The following is a 20,188-nucleotide window of genomic DNA, read 5'->3' on the forward strand; positions in this document are numbered from 1 at the left end:
TGCAACGGAGGTCACAAAAGCTTAGGTCTATTGTTATGACAAAAGATTGATATCATGAGGAATTCTATACTGTATAAAGAAAAAAAATTAGCAGCTACCAACTGCATATTTGACCATGTAGTAAAATTGTTTAAATATTTGACCTTTCGTTTCTGTAAGACACAAAAATAAAATCCTGTATGAATCTATATGAGCATTATTAACAATATGAATGATTTCTATGAGAGAGCTAAAAATGAGCAGAAAGTTTAAAAAAAATTTTAACACTCCCTTTCTGAACACTTTCTCCAATGGCCGAGAGGAATTGTGCTATGACTTATCTATTTGGCACCTTTCTAGTTTGTTTCTCCACTTTGTAAACATACGCAAAAACAAAACAAAAAAAAATCACTTTGTACAAACTGGAGCCTTTGAACCACAACTCCAGTGAAAAAGTTTGGAAAACAAAAAGTTTGGTTACATGATGTCCGTTTGTTCAAATCAGATCAAGAGGTTTTAAAATGCTTTCTAAAACATTCAGCTCCTGAATTAAATATAGTACGTAAACAGTAGACTCTTTCAGTTTATATATGAGCTTCTTTTTGTTGTTCAGCTTCGTGTAGGTAGAGTAGTTGAAGTGAAGTCTTGAAGGCTCCCGAACGCCTTTTATCTTTTTTTCTGAAACATGTACTTTTTTGGAATTTTAAAAAAAGATCTCCGCTCGCAATGCTGTCCCGTACAAAAAAAATATTCGTTGCACCACTAACTCTTTTTCTTCTGGTTTGTGGCTTTTGCATTTTTTTTTAATGTTGAGTTTTCTTTAGTGTTTTCGTGTTTTAGTGTTTTTAGTGTGTGGGAGTCCAGTTTTGTGGATAATCTTGGCGTCGTTCTGTCGTTCTTGCTTACCGGGCAGCGGGCGAATAGTCTTTGGGGTGGGACAGAGCGCACAGAGAGAGAGAGATAGAGAGATAGAGAGATAGAGAGATAGAGAGATAGAGAGAGAGAGAGAGAGAGAGAGAGAGAGAGAGAGGGGGAGATGGGGGGAGAGAGAGAGAGAGAGAGAGAGAGAGAGAGAGAGAGAGAGAGAGAGAGAGAGAGAGAGAGAGAGAGAGAGGAGAGAGAGAGAGAGAGAGAGAGAGAGAGGAGGGGAGGGAGAGAGAGAGAGAAAGAGATGGAGAGGGAGAGAGGGAGAGAGAGAGCGACAGAGATACAGAGAGACAGAGAGGGAGAGGGAGAGGAGAGAGAGAGAGAGAGAGAGAGAGAGAGAGAGAGAGAGAGAGAGAGAGAGAGAGAGAGAGAGAGAGAGAGATAGATGGAGAGAGAGATGGAGAGAGAGGCAGGAGACGCGCTGTCCATTTCATCCGTTACCAAACAGCAGCCTCGTTCATTTCTGGAGGTGCATGTGACAAGTGGTTGGCGTATCCGCCATTGGTGAGAGAGAAGGACGGGCTGGGACCCGGGCCGAAGACATCCGCCGCCATCGTGTGCATTGACGGTCCTGTTAAGCCCGGCTCCGGGCTGGGCGAGTCCCCGTGCGAGTGAGAGATCATGTCAGTGAAGCGCTGGCCGTCTCCTGGCCCCGGGAGGTTGCTGGGGTGGTGGCCGGGCAGTGCATGCTCCAGACCGCCGAGTGGGGTCGCCCCAGGCCCGGAGGAGGGCACGAAGCCCAGATCTATTGGTGTCTGAGCTTGAGAGGAAGGTGGCCCTTGAGGAAAGAACTCGTAGTTGCTTCCAGGGCCATAATATTCAGTCTGGTAATCTGTGTTGGGGCAAAGAAAGAAGACGCAATTTACACACTGCGGTTTCAAGTTACAGTCAGTCTGATAATCAGTCCAGGCACAAATAAAATATGTAAGAAGGAACTGCAGATGCTGGTTGTATAAGAAGATAACTGCAGATGCTGGTACAAATCGAAGGTATTTATTCACAAAATGCTGGAGTAACTCAGCGGGACAGTCAGGCAGCATCTCTGGAGAGAAGGAATGGGTGACGTTTCGGGTCGAGTCCCTTCTTCAGACTTATCTTCACAAATAAAATATACCAGGATAGACATGATGCACAAAAGGAAATAGGTCAGGCTTCTGAACGGCCCTTCCATAAGCTAGGGTACTGTCCGATTCACCTCTACCCCATCGAAGGTATTAATTCACAAAATGCTGGAGTAACTCAGCAGGTCAGGCAGCATCTCTGGAGAAAAGGAATAGGTGACGTTTCGGGCCGAGAGCCTTCTTCAGACTGAGAGTCAGGAGAAAGGGAAATTAGAAGGAAAGGGGAACAAAGAAACTAGAGATAAACAACCTCTGGTTCCCCTCTTCCCTGACTCTCAGTCTGAAGAAGGGTCGCGACCCGAAATGCCACCTATCCCTTCTCTCCAGAGATGCTGCCTGACCCGCTGAGTTACTCCAGTATTTTGTGTCCACCTTCGGTGTAAACCGACGACTGCAATTCCTTCCTACAGATATATTCTGCACTCTGTCTTTCCCCCTTTGCTCCATCTATTGTACTTGACTTTGGCTTTGATTACATTTATTGATAGTATTGTCTGATTTGATTAGACAGCACGCAGAACAGAGCTTTTCAGTGCACATTGGTGACACTAAGAAACGTAAACCTAACGTGTGTAACATGAGAAAATCTTACATCTTGTGGTTTCAAGGCGTGTGGATAAACCTAAGAAAAGATTCTTACATGTATGTCTATTGCGCAGCTGTGAAGAACTTCAATAAATGTTTTTAGCTGCCAACAATTAAAACATCTGTAATTTTACATTAAAAAGAAATCTCCTAAAATAATTATCAGGCAACTGAACCATCCTACCACAACCAGAGATCAGACCTGAACTACCATCTACCCCATTGGTGACCCTCGGACTATCCTTGATCGGACTTTGCTGGCTTTATCTTGCACTAAACGTTATTCCCTTTTCACGTATTGAAGGTATTTATTCACAAAATGCTGGAGTAACTCAGCAGGTCAGGCAGCATCTCGGGAGAAAAAGAATGGGTGACGTTTCGGGTCGAGACCCATCTTCAGACTGAAGAACCCGGCCCGAAACGTCACCCATTCCTTCTCTCCTGAGATGCTGCCTGACCTGCTGAGTTACTCCAGCATTTTGTGAATAAAATACCTTCGATTTGTACCAGCACCTGCAGTTATTTTCTTATACACTGTAAATGGCTCGATTGTAATCATGTATTGTCTTTCCGTTGACTGGTTAGCGCGCAACAAAAGCTTTTCACTGTACCTCGGTACACGTGACAATACACTAAACGGAACTGAACTAAACTTCATCGATGATCTCCGAGTCTTATTGTGTAAGAAGGAACTGCAGGTGCTGGTTTTATTGATCAGGGTGGGTTTATTAAATTGTTAGGACTCTGTGAAGGTTGATCCCGATTTATTTCACGACGCTACAGAACATAATACAGGACTCGAAGATAGATACAATGTGCTGGAGTAACTCAGCGGGACAGGCAGCGTCCTGGAGAGAAGGAATGGGCGACGTTTCGGGTCGAGACCCTTCTTCAGACTGATCAAGGTCTGGGAGAAGAAAGGTCACCCATTCCTCCTCTCCAGAGACGCTGCCCGACCCGCTGAGTTACTCCAGCAGTTTGTGTCTATCTTCGATTTAAACCAGCACCTGCAGTTCCTTCATACACATCACAGAGGACTCAGCAGTTACCAGAGATCTGTGAAGATGGAGTTGATGGTCACAGACTTTATATTGGCGCATGTTTCACTAAGAAGTAATATATTCCATAAACAGGTAATTTGGGCTTTCTGAACGAGTATTAATAACAGCCTTGATCACAAGCAAAACGTGAGACAAGAGAAATCATAATGGAAACACAATTACATTATTAAAGCTTCGAGTAACAACGTATGGAATTTCTAACTTGGCCATGCCTTGCGCTGCGAACACTTTTGGACTAAAATAATTATGCTTTGACTCCTTCTGCTTTCACTTAGGGGTACATTGAAGTTTTTTTTATTGTAAGATTGAAAGATACAGCATGGAAATAGGCCCACCTGGTCCACGCCGACCATGGATCACCCCACACTATTTCTATGTTGTCCCACTTCCTACACACTGGGGGCGATTTACAGAGGCCATTTAACCTCACAGACCCGCGCAGTGTGGGCGGAAAACTGAGCAACCGGAGGAAACCCACGCGGTCACAGGGAGAACGTGCAAACTGCGGACAGACAGCGCCCGAGGTCAGGATCGAACCCGGTCTCTGGCGCCGTGAGGCAGCAGCTCCACCAGCCCAAAGTTGCGCCAACACAATTGCCCTTTAAATGCAATGCGCCAAACTCCAACCAGTTCATCCGCTTCTAACGCAGAGAAAGATTTACCATTTGGTTTGTAGATTCAACCAAGAAAACAAAAACATGCGCATTTATACCTAAATCATTTCATTTCATTGTGTTATTCTTTGTAAACCTCTGCCGTCAACATGAAATCTGTGACCCGGAGCTCAACCGTCATATATCTCGAGTTACCGTAGAGTCCTCCATTATATCGCGTCCCACTGTGAAACAAATCGCGATCAACGTATAGAGAGGCCAAGAGTCTGAAGAAGGGTCTCGACCCGAAACGTCACCTATTCCTTTTCCCCAGAGATGCTGCCTGACCCGCTGAGTTACTCCAGCACTCTGTGAAACGTCACCTATCCATGTTCTCCACAGATGCTGCCTGACCCGCTGAGTTACTCCAGCACTCTGTGAAACGTCACCTATCCATGTTCTCCACAGATGCTGCCTGACCCGCTGAGTTACTCCAGCACTCTGTGGCCCATTAGCCACATAGAGGCCTAACTATGTTATTAAGACCTTTCTGTTCAATAATGCTCAGTTACATGCGAAGTTCCCAATGAAGGTTTCTAGTTTTCTTTTAATGTAAAATTATAGACGTTTTAATTGTTAACAGATAAAACATATATGAAATTATTTCCTGGACGTAAAGAACAGTTTCCTTGTCTTTGGAAGACGCACACAGTATTTAGTTTGGATTTAGTTTAGATACACAGCAAGGAAACACGCCCCTCCCTTGGCCCACCGAATCCACACCGACCATCGATCGATCGATCGCCCGTCCACACTCGTTCAGTGTTAACCCACTTTCTCATGCACCCTCTAACATATTAAGGCCAATTTTACAGAGAACAACTAATCGACAAACCGGCACGTCTTTTTGGGATTGTGGGAGGAAACCGGAGGAACCGGAGGAAACCCACGCGGGTCACGGGGAGAACGTGCGAACTCCACACAGACAGCAGCGGAAGTAAGGATCGAACCCGGGACTCTGCCTTCTGCGCCACTGTGACGCCTTTTGCTATTTTTTCCTCTTTTTTTGCTAGTACAACTTAAATCCTAGCTTCCCTGAACGTGGTTGATCAGAATAACCCTGAATTCGCGGGGGGTGTTTTTGTTCCAATGTACGACCCGTTTGTAAGTCAGACTGACGTCTATTTTGTTTTTTTAACATTTCTCTCTCTCTCTGAAGATTTCATTTCTGTAAGTGAAACTGAAGCAGATGTGAATGTAAACAAACGCTTGGAATACGATTCCGTGTTATTAATCCTGATCACACAGAAGCTCCGGCGCAGCGGGGACTCTGTTTTTTTGAATAATGCTCACTCGTTGTATACAAACGCAAGTGTTCTCACACACAAAAAACACCACTCAACTAGTTACATTAAAGCATTCTACAAACAACAGCCCGCCGTGGCAGAGTCGTGGCTTGAAAAATATCCCCCTCCCTCTCCACCAAAAAAACAAAAACACTTTCAAATTCCGAACCCAGTTTTAAACCTGCACGCCAAATCATGAGTTCAGTTAAAGTGCTTTGAAACAAGTCTTCTGCCTCAATACTCCACACCTCATATCGCTTAATGTTTAAATCCAAGCGTTGAAACCAATGCCCTATTTACCAACATCAATTCTACATCAGTCCATTTTGTTTCAAAGTTAAAAGTTCAGAATTGAGCGCTCAGTTAACCCTTCCTGACAAAGTACTCTGAAATTCATCTGATCTGCCTGTAAAATGTGTATTTTCGTTTGGGTTTTCAGCTGCGACCCCCCCCCCCCTCCCCTCCCATTAATTCTGTGCAATCCAGCCTGAATACACGATCATTTACATAGGTCAATGAAATGGAGCGACTGTGCGCGCCTTATATCGCCCGCTTCGATTGAACTAAAAGATGGGTGAAAATATCGCCGCGACTTTATGAAACTAGCCAGTAGAATTATTGGAAACTTAACAGTGGTCATGGCAGATGCCATTACAATTTCAAAATGTTCTGTTTCAAAGTGAGTTGGAACAGCGGGAAAAACTGCCACTTGGCCCGATTGTCGCGGTGTGTAAAACACCTTTATTCAAAATATTTTCTAATTTAATGAACTTGGGTGACAAATGTAAGAGCCCTGGACAATCCAATGTACGTTACAATATCCACCCTGTCAATACTGAATATGTGAGCAATATTTACATACATGTAGCGTGGCGTTCTTTATGTATGTAAATACATACATCTAACAATCTCGTTGTACAATGGCAATAAAGATATATTGTATTGTAAAAAAATAATAAACATTCCCATAATTCCGGTGAAATTAATGTAAAAATGCAAACCCAAGGTTTTTTTAAAGATAAGTGTTTTATTTGGGTGGGATAAAGCAATATTTCCCCTTGGTTCTCCGGTTTTGTTACCGGCCTTCTACTTATGCTGGATATTCACGCCATGTTCATTAACCCCATCCCCTCCGAAGCTGGTCCCATGTTCCGAACAACAGCGAGTATGCTGTTTGTAATCTATTGGAAGCCTCACCAGCCCGTCACTAAACACGGAGACATGGAAACTCTCTCAACAGCACAGTTGACCAAATGTTGTCCCAGCTCAGTTACACCGGATGGACCTTTATCACAACTCGGCAAATACATGAAATAATTACACCTCAGTCCACTTCTAAATATAGTGTAAAAAACGCAATTCAGATGCAACCAATTCCAGGCCCTTTTCTAACCGTGCACTGTTCTGAATGGACGCGTCATACTAATTGGAACAGTTGCTTCAGGAAAACATTTCATCAATAATTATCATAATTAAAACGTAAGTACTTATAACATTTGGTCCGCATTACAAAAAATACTAAATGTATATGTTAAGTCATTATTATATATTGTACGTTTCAATATACACGTACTCTATAACAAGTCATATATATATATTTATAGTTTTATGTGTGCATATATATGTGTGATTTGTATAAATATATATATAGTTATATATATATATATATATATATATATATACAAATCACACATATATATGCACACATATAAAACTATAAATATATATATATGACGTTATATATATATAATGTTATACACACACAAATATATATATGTTATTGCTTATATATATATATAAGCAATGACATATATAAACACACACACACACACATATATATGTGTGTGTGTTTATATATGTTATTGCTTATATATATATATATATATTTGTGTGTGTGTGTATATATATATATATATATATATATATACACACACACACACACACACCGTATATACAATATATTAAAGGGCCATTAAGTTAAAGAACAGCTGATATATAATTTAATCTAATATATAATCTGCAGTTCTTTCCTACACATATATTATTTAAATGTGCTCTCCAATCTATTGGAAAATAAAACCTACAATTAAAACCAACTTCACACTATCTCGTTTTAATAGGAATGCAGGAACCCTTTAAACCTATTTTTTTCATAACTATTGTTTCATTGATAAACGGAATCTCCTTGGAGTGCATCATCCTCCCGCTCTCTGGGTCTTTTTTAATGCAAATGCGTCTGCATATAGGAACATATGGTGCGTTTATTCCGGATCTTTTTGTAAACGCTGGGCGAGCGGTTTACTGCGGACACTACGTTTCTCAATGCGATCGTGTAGTACTTAGCTGGCTGCTCACCCCCACATACACACCCCCCCCCACCCACCCACCCCCGCCATATGCAACTGATCAGACATTGACGGGTAGATAGTTGAAAGCAAAGATATACTTTAGCCTTAACACAGCGCAGATTCCCTCCCTTTAATCAGTGATTGAACAAGTCAATAACAAGTCAATAAATGGCCAACTTCAACACAGCATTTCAATCGCCCGTCAATGGCGACTGTAAAACTGAACTTGCAGCATCTTTCTCATTAAATAAGTAATCAGTTTTTAAGCACATCCCGGGGAGTATTTAACAGGAATGAATTGAGACTTACCCCCGTAGTAATTGAAAGGGCCGTTCCCCATCATGTCGGTCCCGTCGAGACGATCTCCTAAGGGGCGCATCCGTCTGGGACTGCGGAAAAACGCGTGTCTCCGGGCCCCTAAAGCGCTCAGCTGTTTCATCCTCCTCTCCTTAGACCTTCTGTTCTGGAACCAAACCTGGGGCGCAGAGGAAGCAGCCACGAGAAACCCTTTTATTCCAACAATCCCGGGTTAATATTAAAACCACACTCACAGCGTTAAAACAAAAACACTGATCTTCCAATCCCAGAGTTTAGAATTAAGACAAGCCCGAAGCATTTTTTATTTTTTTTTAAAGGTTGGTTGTAACTCCGTGCTTTGGCATTAATCTGAAACCACTCTTGAAAGGCAGGGCGCTAATGCTTATAATGTAACACCAAGGAACTGCAGGTGCTGGTTTATGTCACTATTATCGCCGAGGTTTACACCAGCCTTTTCATCAGATGAAAGAAAGCTAAAAGGCCATCGCAGAATTAAACATTAAAAGACACTAACAGCCTTGCACGGTTCCCCCTCCATTCTGCGATTGGAATATATTTTGAAGTTGAATTGTGAATTGTTTCTTACAGCGTTCATTCGCCTACAGAGTCGGGAGATGTGGTGAAATAATGGTCAGATTGTCATGTCTTGGGAGAGTAACTATCCGAGAAAGGAAGCGACTCTTAAACATGACAAAAATAAAGTGGAAACATTTTTTCGTCAACTGAGGTTTTAAGACTAATAATGATAGTGATAATTGTTCCAATTTTAAGTTTCAAGTTTTCATTTTTAAAAAAGCAAGCTGTTGGCAATGGCAATATTACTTTGAAAAGTGAGTGAATTATTTGTGCAAAAACGATATAAAATTGGGGGGGGGGGGGAAACATGAGTATAACGCGCTTTGTGAGGCAGGTTGCTCTGTAAGATTATGTGATTATTGTCACTGGCCCGAGGATAAAGTTCTCTTTACTTAACCCGGGTCACCAAAGTGATGGCCTTATCCTTTGGGTAACCCACTTGACAATTCCATACTTATTCCATATTTGGAACAAGTGGAGACAGTGTTTCCAGTTTTGTTCCCTTTGCCCGGTATTACTTTACCCATTGAGTCAAAAATCGCCCTTACCTTCCAATTGCCTCTATCCCCTCCCCTCAATAAAGAGCTGGAGGTGAGCGCACTTCAGAGGGGCAAGTCTGAAGAAAGGTACCAACCCCAAACGTTGTCTGTCCGTTACCCCCGCAGATGCTGCCTGACCCGCTGAGATACTGCGGCTATCAGTGTCTATCTTCCTTCCACAGATGCTGTCAGACCCGCTGAGTTACTCCAGCATTTTGAGTCTATCTTCCCTCCACAGACGCGGCCTGCCCCGCTGAGTTATTCCAACTTTTTGTGTCTATCTTCCCCCCACAGATGCTATCTGCCCCGCTGAGTTTATGTTGAGCTCGGGAACTGCAGGTGCCTAGTGTGCGATACGCTTTGTAACAACGCTTAAAACGCAACCAGTTTAATTCTATGTGGAAACGTAGAAATAAAAGTTCCGCAGATGCAGGTATATACCAAAGATAGACACAGAGTGTTGGAGTAACTCAGCGGGTCAGGCAGCATCTCTGGAGAAAAGGGTCGGGACCCCTGTTCTGTGTGTGGGATCCCTGTTCTGTGTGTGGGACCCCTGTTCTGTGTGTGGGACCCCTGTTCTGTGTGTGGGACCCCTGTTCTGTGTGTGGGACCCCTGTTCTGTGTGTGGGACCCCTGTTCTGTGTGTGGGACCCCTGTTCTGTGTGTGGGACCCCTGTTCTGTGTGTGGGACCCCTGTTCTGTGTGTGGGACCCCTGTTCTGTGTGTGGGACCCCTGTTCTGTGTGTGGGACCCCTGTTCTGTGTGTGGGACCCCTGTTCTGTGTGTGGGACCCCTGTTCTGTGTGTGGGACCCCTGTTCTGTGTGTGGGGGTCTGATCCACGCCAATTTGTCAATTGTCCCACATTTCCCTCGGACATTCCTGTCCACTTACCCTGAGCAGTTCACAGCTCCCTCGGTTTCCCGAGCAGGGTCTTCTTGGACAGTTTAAAAACGCTTGGTAGGAAGGGTCTGATGTAGGGTCTAGACCTAAAATGTCACCCATTCCTTCTCTCCAGAAATGCTGCCTGCCCCGCTGAGTTACTCCGGCACTATGTGTCTATCTTCGGTGTAAACCAGCGCCTGCAGTTCCTTCATTCACAGTTTACAAACACCGCACCGCTATTGATATTCCCGTGCCTCTTGCTTCGAGGTTAACGCTGTCCCGGGCCACATCTGAACTGAACCCGGCCACGTTAATTACTTGGACCCGTCTTGAGCCCTTGAATGCAACCACGCAGGTTGTCTCTTGCTAATCTCTATCGCATTTTAACTGACTTAAGAGGACACCTTTTCCTGTCCCGTCTCCATTCTTGTGTTGTACCACTTTCTGTATGTGTCTCTGTTGCAGTATATCCAACAGTGCCAGCATGTCTTTTTTTTGGTACAAGTAGCGGCTGGGAATGTTTACCCGGGTTCAGTGTTGTCCGGGGAATAGCCTGATTAATCATTTTCCAGTTCGACCTCTTCCCCGCTTGTCGCGTTTGGACGGATACCGCGATTCAAACATAATTTACATCATTCCCCAGTTTATTTTTTAAAAAACACCTCTAGCTCCGTTTACGGAAGCACGTTTCAGTTGAAACCTTCATCAAACGCGCCCCTCGTAGGTTCTACAACGACCACTAAAATCACAGCCCCCTCTCTCCCCACCACCTGTCCTCGTCGGCTCACCGCCTTAACGTTGAACCCGTGGGCTCGACTTGAATTCGCCCCCTCGGCTCTGGTCACTGTTCCTACCTGGATGACTCTCATGTTGAGCCCGGTTTCCTGCGCCAGTTGCTCTCGGATGTGTCTGGTGGGCTTGGGGGTGGCGGCGAAGGCCGCTTTCAGAGTTTCCAGCTGTTTGGCTTTGATGGTGGTGCGGGGACCGCGACGTTTGGCACCGAGATTCTGCTCCTCGCCCTCGTTGTTGGCCGTCTCTTTATCTGAAACATTGGCGCTTTCTGAATCTTTTGTGTCATCTTGTAAGTGATCTTGAGAATCCGGCGATAAACTTTGATCACTACATGCCGTGACTGCACAAAATATCAAATGAGGCGGGATGAAGAATGCGTAAATAGCCGTTCTAAGATGATAATTACCGAGATTTGTATTAATAATTGACGCTCTGTCCCGGTTAGAGCGCCGCTTTACTCCCCTCGATGCGTTAAAAATGAAATATTTACCAACGCCCAGATTATAGACGATACATTATCTATTTGTCTCGAATTAATCTTTGCCCAAAGCGTATTATAGTTATATTAAAATGTAAATGCGAATATAATATAGCGCGGCAAACAAAAATAAATAGTTCAGACGTTTAATCCGGAATGAAATGGCACTATGAATATACACACAGCAATGTGGTGTGAAAACTACTTTAAAAAAATAAAACTCTCCATAATACATCAATCGGTAAAAACACGTTTAAATTACAAGCGACAGAAAAATGCGGCTAAAATAGACCCGAGTCGGCATTAGATGAGATACAGTAGGTCTTTCAAACGTAGCCCCTTGCACGCTAGCAAATCACCGGCTCATTATGTAATACCGATAAATACTATTTTGTAAAGCACTCGATTTGTTTCCGGACGCGAGGGGCGATGATGGTAAAGCTATACCTTATTGATCAACATATTAGAGTTCAGAGTTGCAGGCTGCTATGAAGGATAAATAATGATAGGCGTGTAAATAAAGAATGGGATTCGGCCTTACCTGACAGCGAGCCGTTTTCTTTCGAATTATTGCTGTTTAAAAAATCGTCTTTGCAAACAAATTTGTTTTCGTCGATGATGTAGAGTTCTTCCCCGGTCGAAAGTTGTTTGTTGCATATCATACATGTAAAACAGTTCAGGTGAAAGACTTTGTTCCTGGCCCTTCTCACCAGATCGCTCGGGGAAATTCCTTGATAGCAGCCGGCACATTTTGTACCAAAGCGACTGGGGGAGGGAAAGCGAAACAAAATCAGTGGGGAAAGTGTCAAGAGAGGAATTCTTCATTTCATTTTTGTTTGCCACATTTGCAGCTGACTATGTGAAATCAATCGCGTAGAATGGCGTTTAAATTACAAATCATGTGGATGGATCATTGTTAATATAGCTGGGCACAAAACTGCTGGAGTTACTCGCTCGGCAGCATCTCTGGGTAGAAAGAATGGGTGACGATTCGGGTGGAGACCCTTCTTCAGGGCTGAGAGTGGGGGGAGAGGGAGACATGGAGAAATGGAAAGGTAAGGAAGGGGTGAATGTTGTTCTCCTTCTGTTCCGAGGCGTGGAGAAAGAGAAAGAACGCCGTCTATGTTTGTTTATGCTGGCGACCGAGACCAGGCTAAATCGCGACCGACAGACACACGGGCTGATGACGGATTGATCAGTGACCAGATCCAGTTTGGAAAATCGACTGAAAACGAGCGCAAACAATTTACGAGAGATCCTTGTCGGCAACCTCGCCAAAAAGCGACACATAATGTTTGTTGTGGGAGTGCTTCACGCTAAAACCGACCTGGACCGGGTCGCGTTCAGTTCGGGACTTGCTCCCCTTAAAGTGGCCGATTTCCCTTCTTATCAAGCCCATGCTTTTTATGCTTGGTCTCCACTTCAATTCAATGCACCAGCATTTAGCAAAAAAAAAACAACCCACATTAATGGCAATTTATGTTAGATATTACCGGTTACACCAAAAATAGTTGTGTTCGCAGTAACAAAGAGGGTCAAATTAATATGCTTATGTTAGTCAGCCAAAAGCTAGCTTTGCCTATATCGATTTGGACATATAAAGAAAAGCTTGCCTGTAAAAAAATTCCACGTTTCTATTTCCATCCTGAAATATTTCGGTACACTGTTTAATTTGAGTCCACTTCTCGGCCTAGATGGTGGTGGACGAAATTGTTTAACAGGTGAGCTGGAATATTTCAACTCTTTGCAAGTTTATCCGTGTGTGTTTTTTCTCCCCAGAAGGAAAAGGTTATTTCGTTTTTATTCGTGGAAAGGGACTTAAATACTGTAAGCGGGGAAAGGGTTCAATTTAAGTGAAAACGTGCCGCAGATAGTCTCAAATATCATCCTAATGGGGAGAAAAAAAACACGTTTAAAATCAGATTTTGGTGCTGGGTGTAAAATCCATTGGATTAATAAATGTTACGTCATTTACAGGTGACGGCGAATTGAAATGATGGCGTGTGAGTTCAGAGGAGGAAGGGGTTTTCAGAAGGGCCTGATTAGAAAGGTCTTCAAACTTGACATTAAACCATTCATTAATAATAACTGTGAAGGTGGCTGCGTTCAATCAATCGTTCCGGTACCTAAGCAATAGGTAAAGGATATTTCCCTGTCACGTTAGCTACTGCAAACTGGAATCTAAATAATACTTTCCAGGAAGGTAGACACGAAACGCTGGAGTAACTCAGCGGGGCCGGCTGATAACAATAACAATAATAATAAAAAATATCATTTCAGACTCTTGTCCGAAGAAGGGTCTCGACCCGAAACGTCACCCATTCCTTCTCTCCAGAGATGCTGCCTGACCCGCTGAGTTACTCCAGCGTTTTTGTGTCTCTCTTCAGCGAAAACCAGCATCTGCAGTTGCTTCCCAATGCTTTCAAGGGATTGGTACTGCAACAACTTTCTGTGTTGATGAATGAAACTAAACTATATTACTACATCGGGCGATAGACTGAGAGGAGGCTACGTTTACAGCCTCCGGCAACAACAACAAAAAGACCCCGAAGCTTAACCAGGTTTCTCCTGAAGATATAGACACAAAAATGCCGGAGTAACTCAGCGGGACAGGCAGCATCTCTGGAGAGAAGGAATGGGAGGCAGGTTCTCCTCCTGAGATTTGAATGTGTCTGAGAACATTCTCTTCCACGAGAGTCTGATTTCGTCCACATTAAACACATATATGTGGGGGTCGTTTGTTTATTTCACACTCTACTCCATAATCTCATTCAGTTCCTTGGCAATTCGAGGAGAATCGTTCGCCTTTGGTTGTGGATAAAAGTCAAACTAAAAGTTTGATAGAAATAACTGATTCCACAAGGAAGGTCGAGTTCATGTAAACTATCACTTCATTTACCCGGGTTGTACGTTTAGATTACGGATTTAGTCCACGAGATTGCTGTTACAATTGTGTAGCTATCCGTGCAGTCTGCTTAGGTGTTTGCTAACAAAGATTTGACCATACACACACTTTCTTTGTCCCTGGTTTCCTCTTCGGGCACTTTGTTATTCAAAAACATTTATCACATCGTTTAAAAAAAACCCGACCAAACACCAAGTGTGTAGACAGTGCCGATGGATTTCCTCTAGGATTCCTAGTTATTGATCTTTCCGTTAATTTGCCTCAGCGAAAGAAAAGTGCGAGGTCTATTTTCTCTTGCTGAATACACACTTTCCGCATTATACAAGATCAGCAAAGTTACCGGTGGCGGATTGAACGGAAGAGTGTAAATATGTTCACATGTTTTAATGCCGCCGTGAAACGGTGAACAGCTGTGATGTCGAATCCCCTCTCTTTCCCCAACGAGACATTCTTAATAAACATGAAGAATATCCAAATGAAACATTTGAACATCCCACGACAAACAACAACATCCAATACCGACTAAGCTGCGGCACGTTATTTATTTTGTGTTTTGCCCACGAAAGAATATTTTGGTATCTTGAAAACAAATACAGTTAAAGCAACAACATCGTATAAAACAAAGTCAAAGCTAAGACGGTATAAGCGTGACATTGGGCACCGTGACACTCACCGAAAGAAGTCGTTCTTGCAGTAGAGTTTTCCTTCTCGCGAAAAGCATTTTTCTGTTAAGTTGCATTTGCATTCGCAACACTGCACGCATTTCACATGCCAAGCTCGGTCCAGCACGTTTAATAGAAACCTGTCCAAGATAGGCCGCTCGCATCCTGCACAGTGAACCATTGTGTTGGGACTAGACCCAGGTGATGAGATAGCCGACGGTTAGATATTTGGCTGGTGGCAATGAGGTCCTTAATCGCCAGGGCGCTGGTGGTTGTTATAGGGCGAAGGTTTCCAAAGCAGAGGGTTTCGATGGGCCGGTCCAGCGTCCTTTCTTCTGAGGTAGCCGATGGTTTAGTCAAAGGAAATCGAAGCAGGTATAATACATATTCCTAAAGAAACAAGCGCCCTCGCAGAGAAATCACTACAAAACAATGCAAAGCTACTCTAACCAACAGGCAACAGTGCCGGCTCGGTGGAGAACTGAAGTAAATAATCTACATGAGCAAAAGACACCAGCCTCTGATTCTGCCTCTTGTCTCATAAGTATCTCTTTAAGTTTGCTTGCATCGAATACTGAAAATTATCAACGCACTTCTATATGTATTAAATACTCCAGAAATAAGATAAGTGTGGCAAGCTTGTGGCAAGCGTTGGTTTCGATTGCATGGTTCAACTTTCCTGGGTTTCCCTTGGAAGAGAGATATCCCCGGCCGTGTTTACTGCGCGGCTCTGGTAGTAGTAGTTAGTCGTGGTGGTGGTGGTGGTAGTGTGGATAAACGTGCCAATGAGCCGCCGCCGCCGCCGCTCCACTCGCTGCTCGCACCCAGCCCACTGCACAGCACTGCATGTTTGGCGTTGCCTTCCCCACACCTTATCCACATCGCTGTCACACGTTCCCCCGCGTCAGCGATGCCCCCGTCCAATCAGCCCGACCGCAACCATGGCAACTGATAATTTATGGCAGGTTTTTTCTCTCGGTTTTGGTCCCCCACCCCCCTACCCAACCCCTACCCACACCTACACCCACCCCGCCCACCCCCTGCCTACCCCTACCCACCCCCTGCCCACCCCCACACCCACCCCCCTACCCACCCTCAACCCACCCCTGCCCACCCTCAACCCACCCCCTACCCACCTCTCACCCACACCCTACCCACCTCTCACCCACCTCTCACCCGCCCCTGCCCACCCCATACCCACCCCTACCCACCCTCAACCCACCCACTACCCACCCTCAACCCACCCCCTACCCACCCCCTACCCACCTCTCACCCACACCCTACCCACCTCTCACCCACCTCTCACCCACCCCACACCCACCCCCCTGCCCACCCCATACCCACCCCTACCCACCCCGCCCACCCCTACCCACCCCCTACCCACCCCGCCCACCCCACACCCACCCCCCACACCCACCCCCTCTTCCCCCTCGCCTTTGGAAAGATTCGCAACATCTCGCCCTGAGATTAGCGGCAACTGGCGGCCGCCTCTCAGCTTTAGGTAAAGTTGCAATTTTATTTCCGCCTTTCTTCGTGTTTATCCACACGTGTGTTTATCTGGAAAGATGCATCTCGCACTTCAGCGTCGCGGGCTTACGGTCGGGTTTAAACTCAACCACGACCCAAAAAAATCAAGAAACTGTAGGAGTAATGGTTCGGGCCCGTGATCCTCTCTCCGGAGTTTGTCTGCTTATCTTTGCTGTTGGTGTTGGTGATGTTTTGGTGGAGTGTGGGAGGGAATGAGAGAGAGAGAGAGAGAGAGAGAGAGAGAGAGAGAGAGAGAGAGAGAGAGAGGGGGGGGGGGGGGGGGCAGAGAAGGAGAGTAAGAGAGCGTCAGAGAGAGGGGGGGGGGGGAGAGAGGGGCAGACAGACAGATAGAGAGGGGCAGACAGACAGATAGAGAGGGGCAGACAGACAGATAGAGAGGGGCAGAGAGAGAGAGTAAGAGAGCGTCAGAAAGAGGGGGTGAGAGAGGGGCAGACAGACAGATAGAGAGGGGCAGACAGACAGATAGAGAGGGGCAGACAGACAGATAGAGAGGGGCAGAGAGAGAGAGTAAGAGAGCGTCAGAAAGAGGGGGTGAGAGAGGGGCAGACAGACAGATAGAGAGGGGCAGAGAGAGAGAGAGAGAGAGAGAGAGAAAGAGAGAGGGAGAGACACAGAGAGAGGGGCAGAGAGAGAGAGAGAACGAGAGAGGGAGAGACAGACAGGCAGAGGGGGGGGGGGAGAGAGAGAGAGAGAGAGAGAGAGAGAGAGAGAGAGAGAGAGAGAGAGAGAGAGAGAGAGAGAGAGAGAGAGAGAGAGAGAGAGAGAGAGAGAGAGAGGGGGGGGGAGAGGGAGAAGTGATTGCGAGAGAGAGCGAGATTGAGAGAGAGAAATGCAAAGCTTGATTTTATTCTAGTTCCCATCTTTCGGTCATTCTGCAATTGAAAAATCGCAGCGGATCGATCGTCCCGTTTCTAATCAGGCGGTAATCCCGAAAGTCACGCACGATACCTCCGCCGGGCCAATCGATGTGAAAGAAGAGGGGGGTTGTTTCCGGGCGGAGTGTGCTGGGGGTGATGATGTGCGGTGGAAGTGGACAAGGAGTGTTTGGCGTCGGTTGGAGACACGGTGGTGGGTGAGTCAGTCAAGCAGTAGGTCCAATATGCGTGAGTGTTTGCCCGCCTTCAAACGCGTTTAACCTTTGAAGTCGTATCCGCTGAAAAACGCGAGAGACGATGTGAAAGACCTCACAAGTCATTTTTATCACCTCGGCACTTGTTGGCCAAAGTGATATTCCACGGGAAACGGGTGCATGTGATGTGTAATGGAAGTGCCTCCAGCTTTATCAGCCAGGTAGCTAGCTGCTCAGCGCGTTTGCATGTCAACGTTTAGAATTGATTTTTTGATTTGTTTTGGGGCGTTTCTGTGTATTGCGTCCCGTGTCAGCGCGAGTGGAAACTGGGCAAGGGAAAGGGCTCGGTCTGGATTTGTTCCTCGGCCCCACGACAATGGTCAAACTCACGACGACGCCAACGTCGAACATTGACCGAGACAGTAAGCTGGAGTAACTCGGCGGGTCAGGCAGCAACTCTGGAGAAGAGGTCTGAAGGGTCTCGACCCGAAACGTCACACATCCCTTCTCGTATAAGAAAATAACTGCAGATGCTGGAACAAATCGAAGGTATTTATTCACAAAACGCTGGAGTAACTCAGCAGGTCAGGCAGCATCTCGTTTCATCACCCATTCCTTCTCTCCCGAGATGCTGCCTGACCTGCTGAGTTACTCCAGCGTTTTGTGAATAAACACATCCCTTCTCTCCAGAGATGCTGCCTGACCCGAAAAGCCTGAGTTACTCCAGCTTTTTGTGTCTATCTTCGATTTAAACAAGCTCCTGCAGTTCCGTCCAACACACTGAACGTCTGCTTTCAGTTAGGACTTTTTTTGCCGTACTTTTCAATTCAAGTTGCCTGTCTACCAAAATGACACTAAAATGCTGGAGTAACTCAGCGGGTCAGGCAGCGTCTCTGGAGAGGGGGAATGAGTGACGTTTGGGGTCGCGGCCCTAACACAGACCGCCTATACGGTACCCCATATGAGTTCAATCTTTTATTGAGGCAAATAGGGTTGGTGCCAGGTGGGAATAGCCAGGCGTTTTATGACTTGTCTGGTTCAGACAGCAGGATTCAAAGGGGGGGGGGGGGGGGGGGGGAGAGGAGGCATGGAGATGACACTAAGACTGAAGAAGGGTCCCGACCCGAAACGTCACCCATTCCTTCTCCCCAGAGATGCTGCCTGTCCCGCTGAGTTACTCCAGCATTTTGTGTCTATGTTCCCCAAACCGACACATGTTCTCCAGTGATGCTGCCTGACCCGCTGAGATACTCCAGCACTTTCCGTCTTTATCTTTTGCCCAAGATGTCCACTATACAACACTCCACCCAATGTCCACTTCCACCGTCCCATTATTAGCGCGGGGACATAGTTGTCGGGGCTGGGGTTGGTCCAGGATGCTGTGTGTCCGGAATACACAAAGCCTATTTGTAAACATCTAGTTGGCTACGATATTAAACGCTGTGAGCTGCTGTGTCACTCCACATCAATTAGGGAATCGTCACGATTGCTAAACAGCATCCGTGCTCTTGTGACCAAGTGCTCTAGTGAGCGCCTTTGGCTCTCTCTCTCTCGTCATTCCGCTCAGAGCGTTCTATTTCTTAGGGGGGAAAAAACTGCAGATGCTGGTTAAAATCGAAGGTAGACACAAAATGCTGGAGTAACTCAACGGGTCGAGCAGCGTCTCTGGAGAGAAGGAATGGATGACGTTTCGAAACGTCGCCCTATTCCTTCTCTCCACAGATGCTGCCCGGCCCACTGAGTTACTCCGGCATTTTGTGCCTGCGTTCTATAACTTCTTGGACTCTTTGCTTAAATCCCAAGCCTAATGCTCTCTATCACACATTTTGCTTTCGTTTTATCAACACCCTCGTGTGCCGCCGCTCCAAGTGTCCCCCCACCCCTACCTCCCCTTTAGACACAACACGTCGCCCACACGGTTCGACTTCGCCAATTTATTTACTGTGTTTTAGAACTGAGATGAGGAAAAAAATTCAGTCAGAGAGTTGTGAATCTGTGGAATTCTCTGCCTCAGAAGGCATTGGAGGCCAATTCTCTGAATGCATTCAAGAGAGAGCTAGATAGAGCTCTTAAGGATAGCGGAGTCAGGGGGTATGGGGAGAGGGCAGGAACGGGGTACTGATTGAGAATGATCAGCCATGATCACATTGAATGGCGGTGCTGGCTCGAAGGGCCGAATGGCCTCCTCCTGCGTCAATTGTCTATTAATTATATGAAAAAAAACCCAGATATTTTATACCGTTGCGCGCTGCCTCTTACTGTAACGGCAGAATGTCATCCATTCAATCGCTGGACGGGCGAATGAATGGTTCATATCACCTTAGATGCAAAGTGAAGTTTCTTAGTTTGCCAAACCCAGGTCAAACTTTTCCCGCTCTCGGTAAAGTCACAATATTTAGTGAGCTCCCACGTCCCTGGACGCTGTTTGGAAAGACGGACCGCTTTTATCATCGTTACT

At 45.5% G+C, this 20,188-nt stretch overlaps 1 protein-coding gene across 1 annotated transcript; it reads right to left on the reverse strand.

Annotated features, from left to right (window-relative positions):
- Positions 1 to 1,343: 1,343 nt before the first annotated feature.
- On the reverse strand, positions 1,344 to 15,309 carry LOC144606268 (LIM/homeobox protein Lhx1-like). The gene is made up of 5 exons (XM_078422196.1): positions 15,125 to 15,309; positions 12,088 to 12,311; positions 11,131 to 11,408; positions 8,270 to 8,435; positions 1,344 to 1,738 (listed from the first exon to the last, which is right to left on the reverse strand). The coding sequence occupies exons 1-5, from the start codon at positions 15,292 to 15,294 to the stop codon at positions 1,344 to 1,346; spliced, it is 1,233 nt and encodes a 410-aa protein (XP_078278322.1). The 5' UTR covers positions 15,295 to 15,309.
- Between the last annotated feature and the right edge of the window lie 4,879 nt (positions 15,310 to 20,188).

The sequence above is a fragment of the Rhinoraja longicauda genome, chromosome 26 (assembly GCF_053455715.1).
Source record: "Rhinoraja longicauda isolate Sanriku21f chromosome 26, sRhiLon1.1, whole genome shotgun sequence".
Taxonomy (NCBI): Eukaryota; Metazoa; Chordata; class Chondrichthyes; order Rajiformes; family Arhynchobatidae; genus Rhinoraja; species Rhinoraja longicauda.

Coding starts and splice junctions, on each gene's coding strand:
- LOC144606268 (XM_078422196.1), bottom strand. CDS start 15,294: ATGGTTCACTGTGCAGGATGCGAGCGGCCTATCTTGGACAGGTTTCTA. Junction 11,409..12,087: donor AGAAAACGGCTCGCTGTCAG/GTAAGGCCGAAT, acceptor TATTTTGTGCAG/TCACGGCATGTAGTGATCAA. Junction 1,739..8,269: donor CCCTTTCAATTACTACGGGG/GTAAGTCTCAAT, acceptor GCCCCAACACAG/ATTACCAGACTGAATATTAT.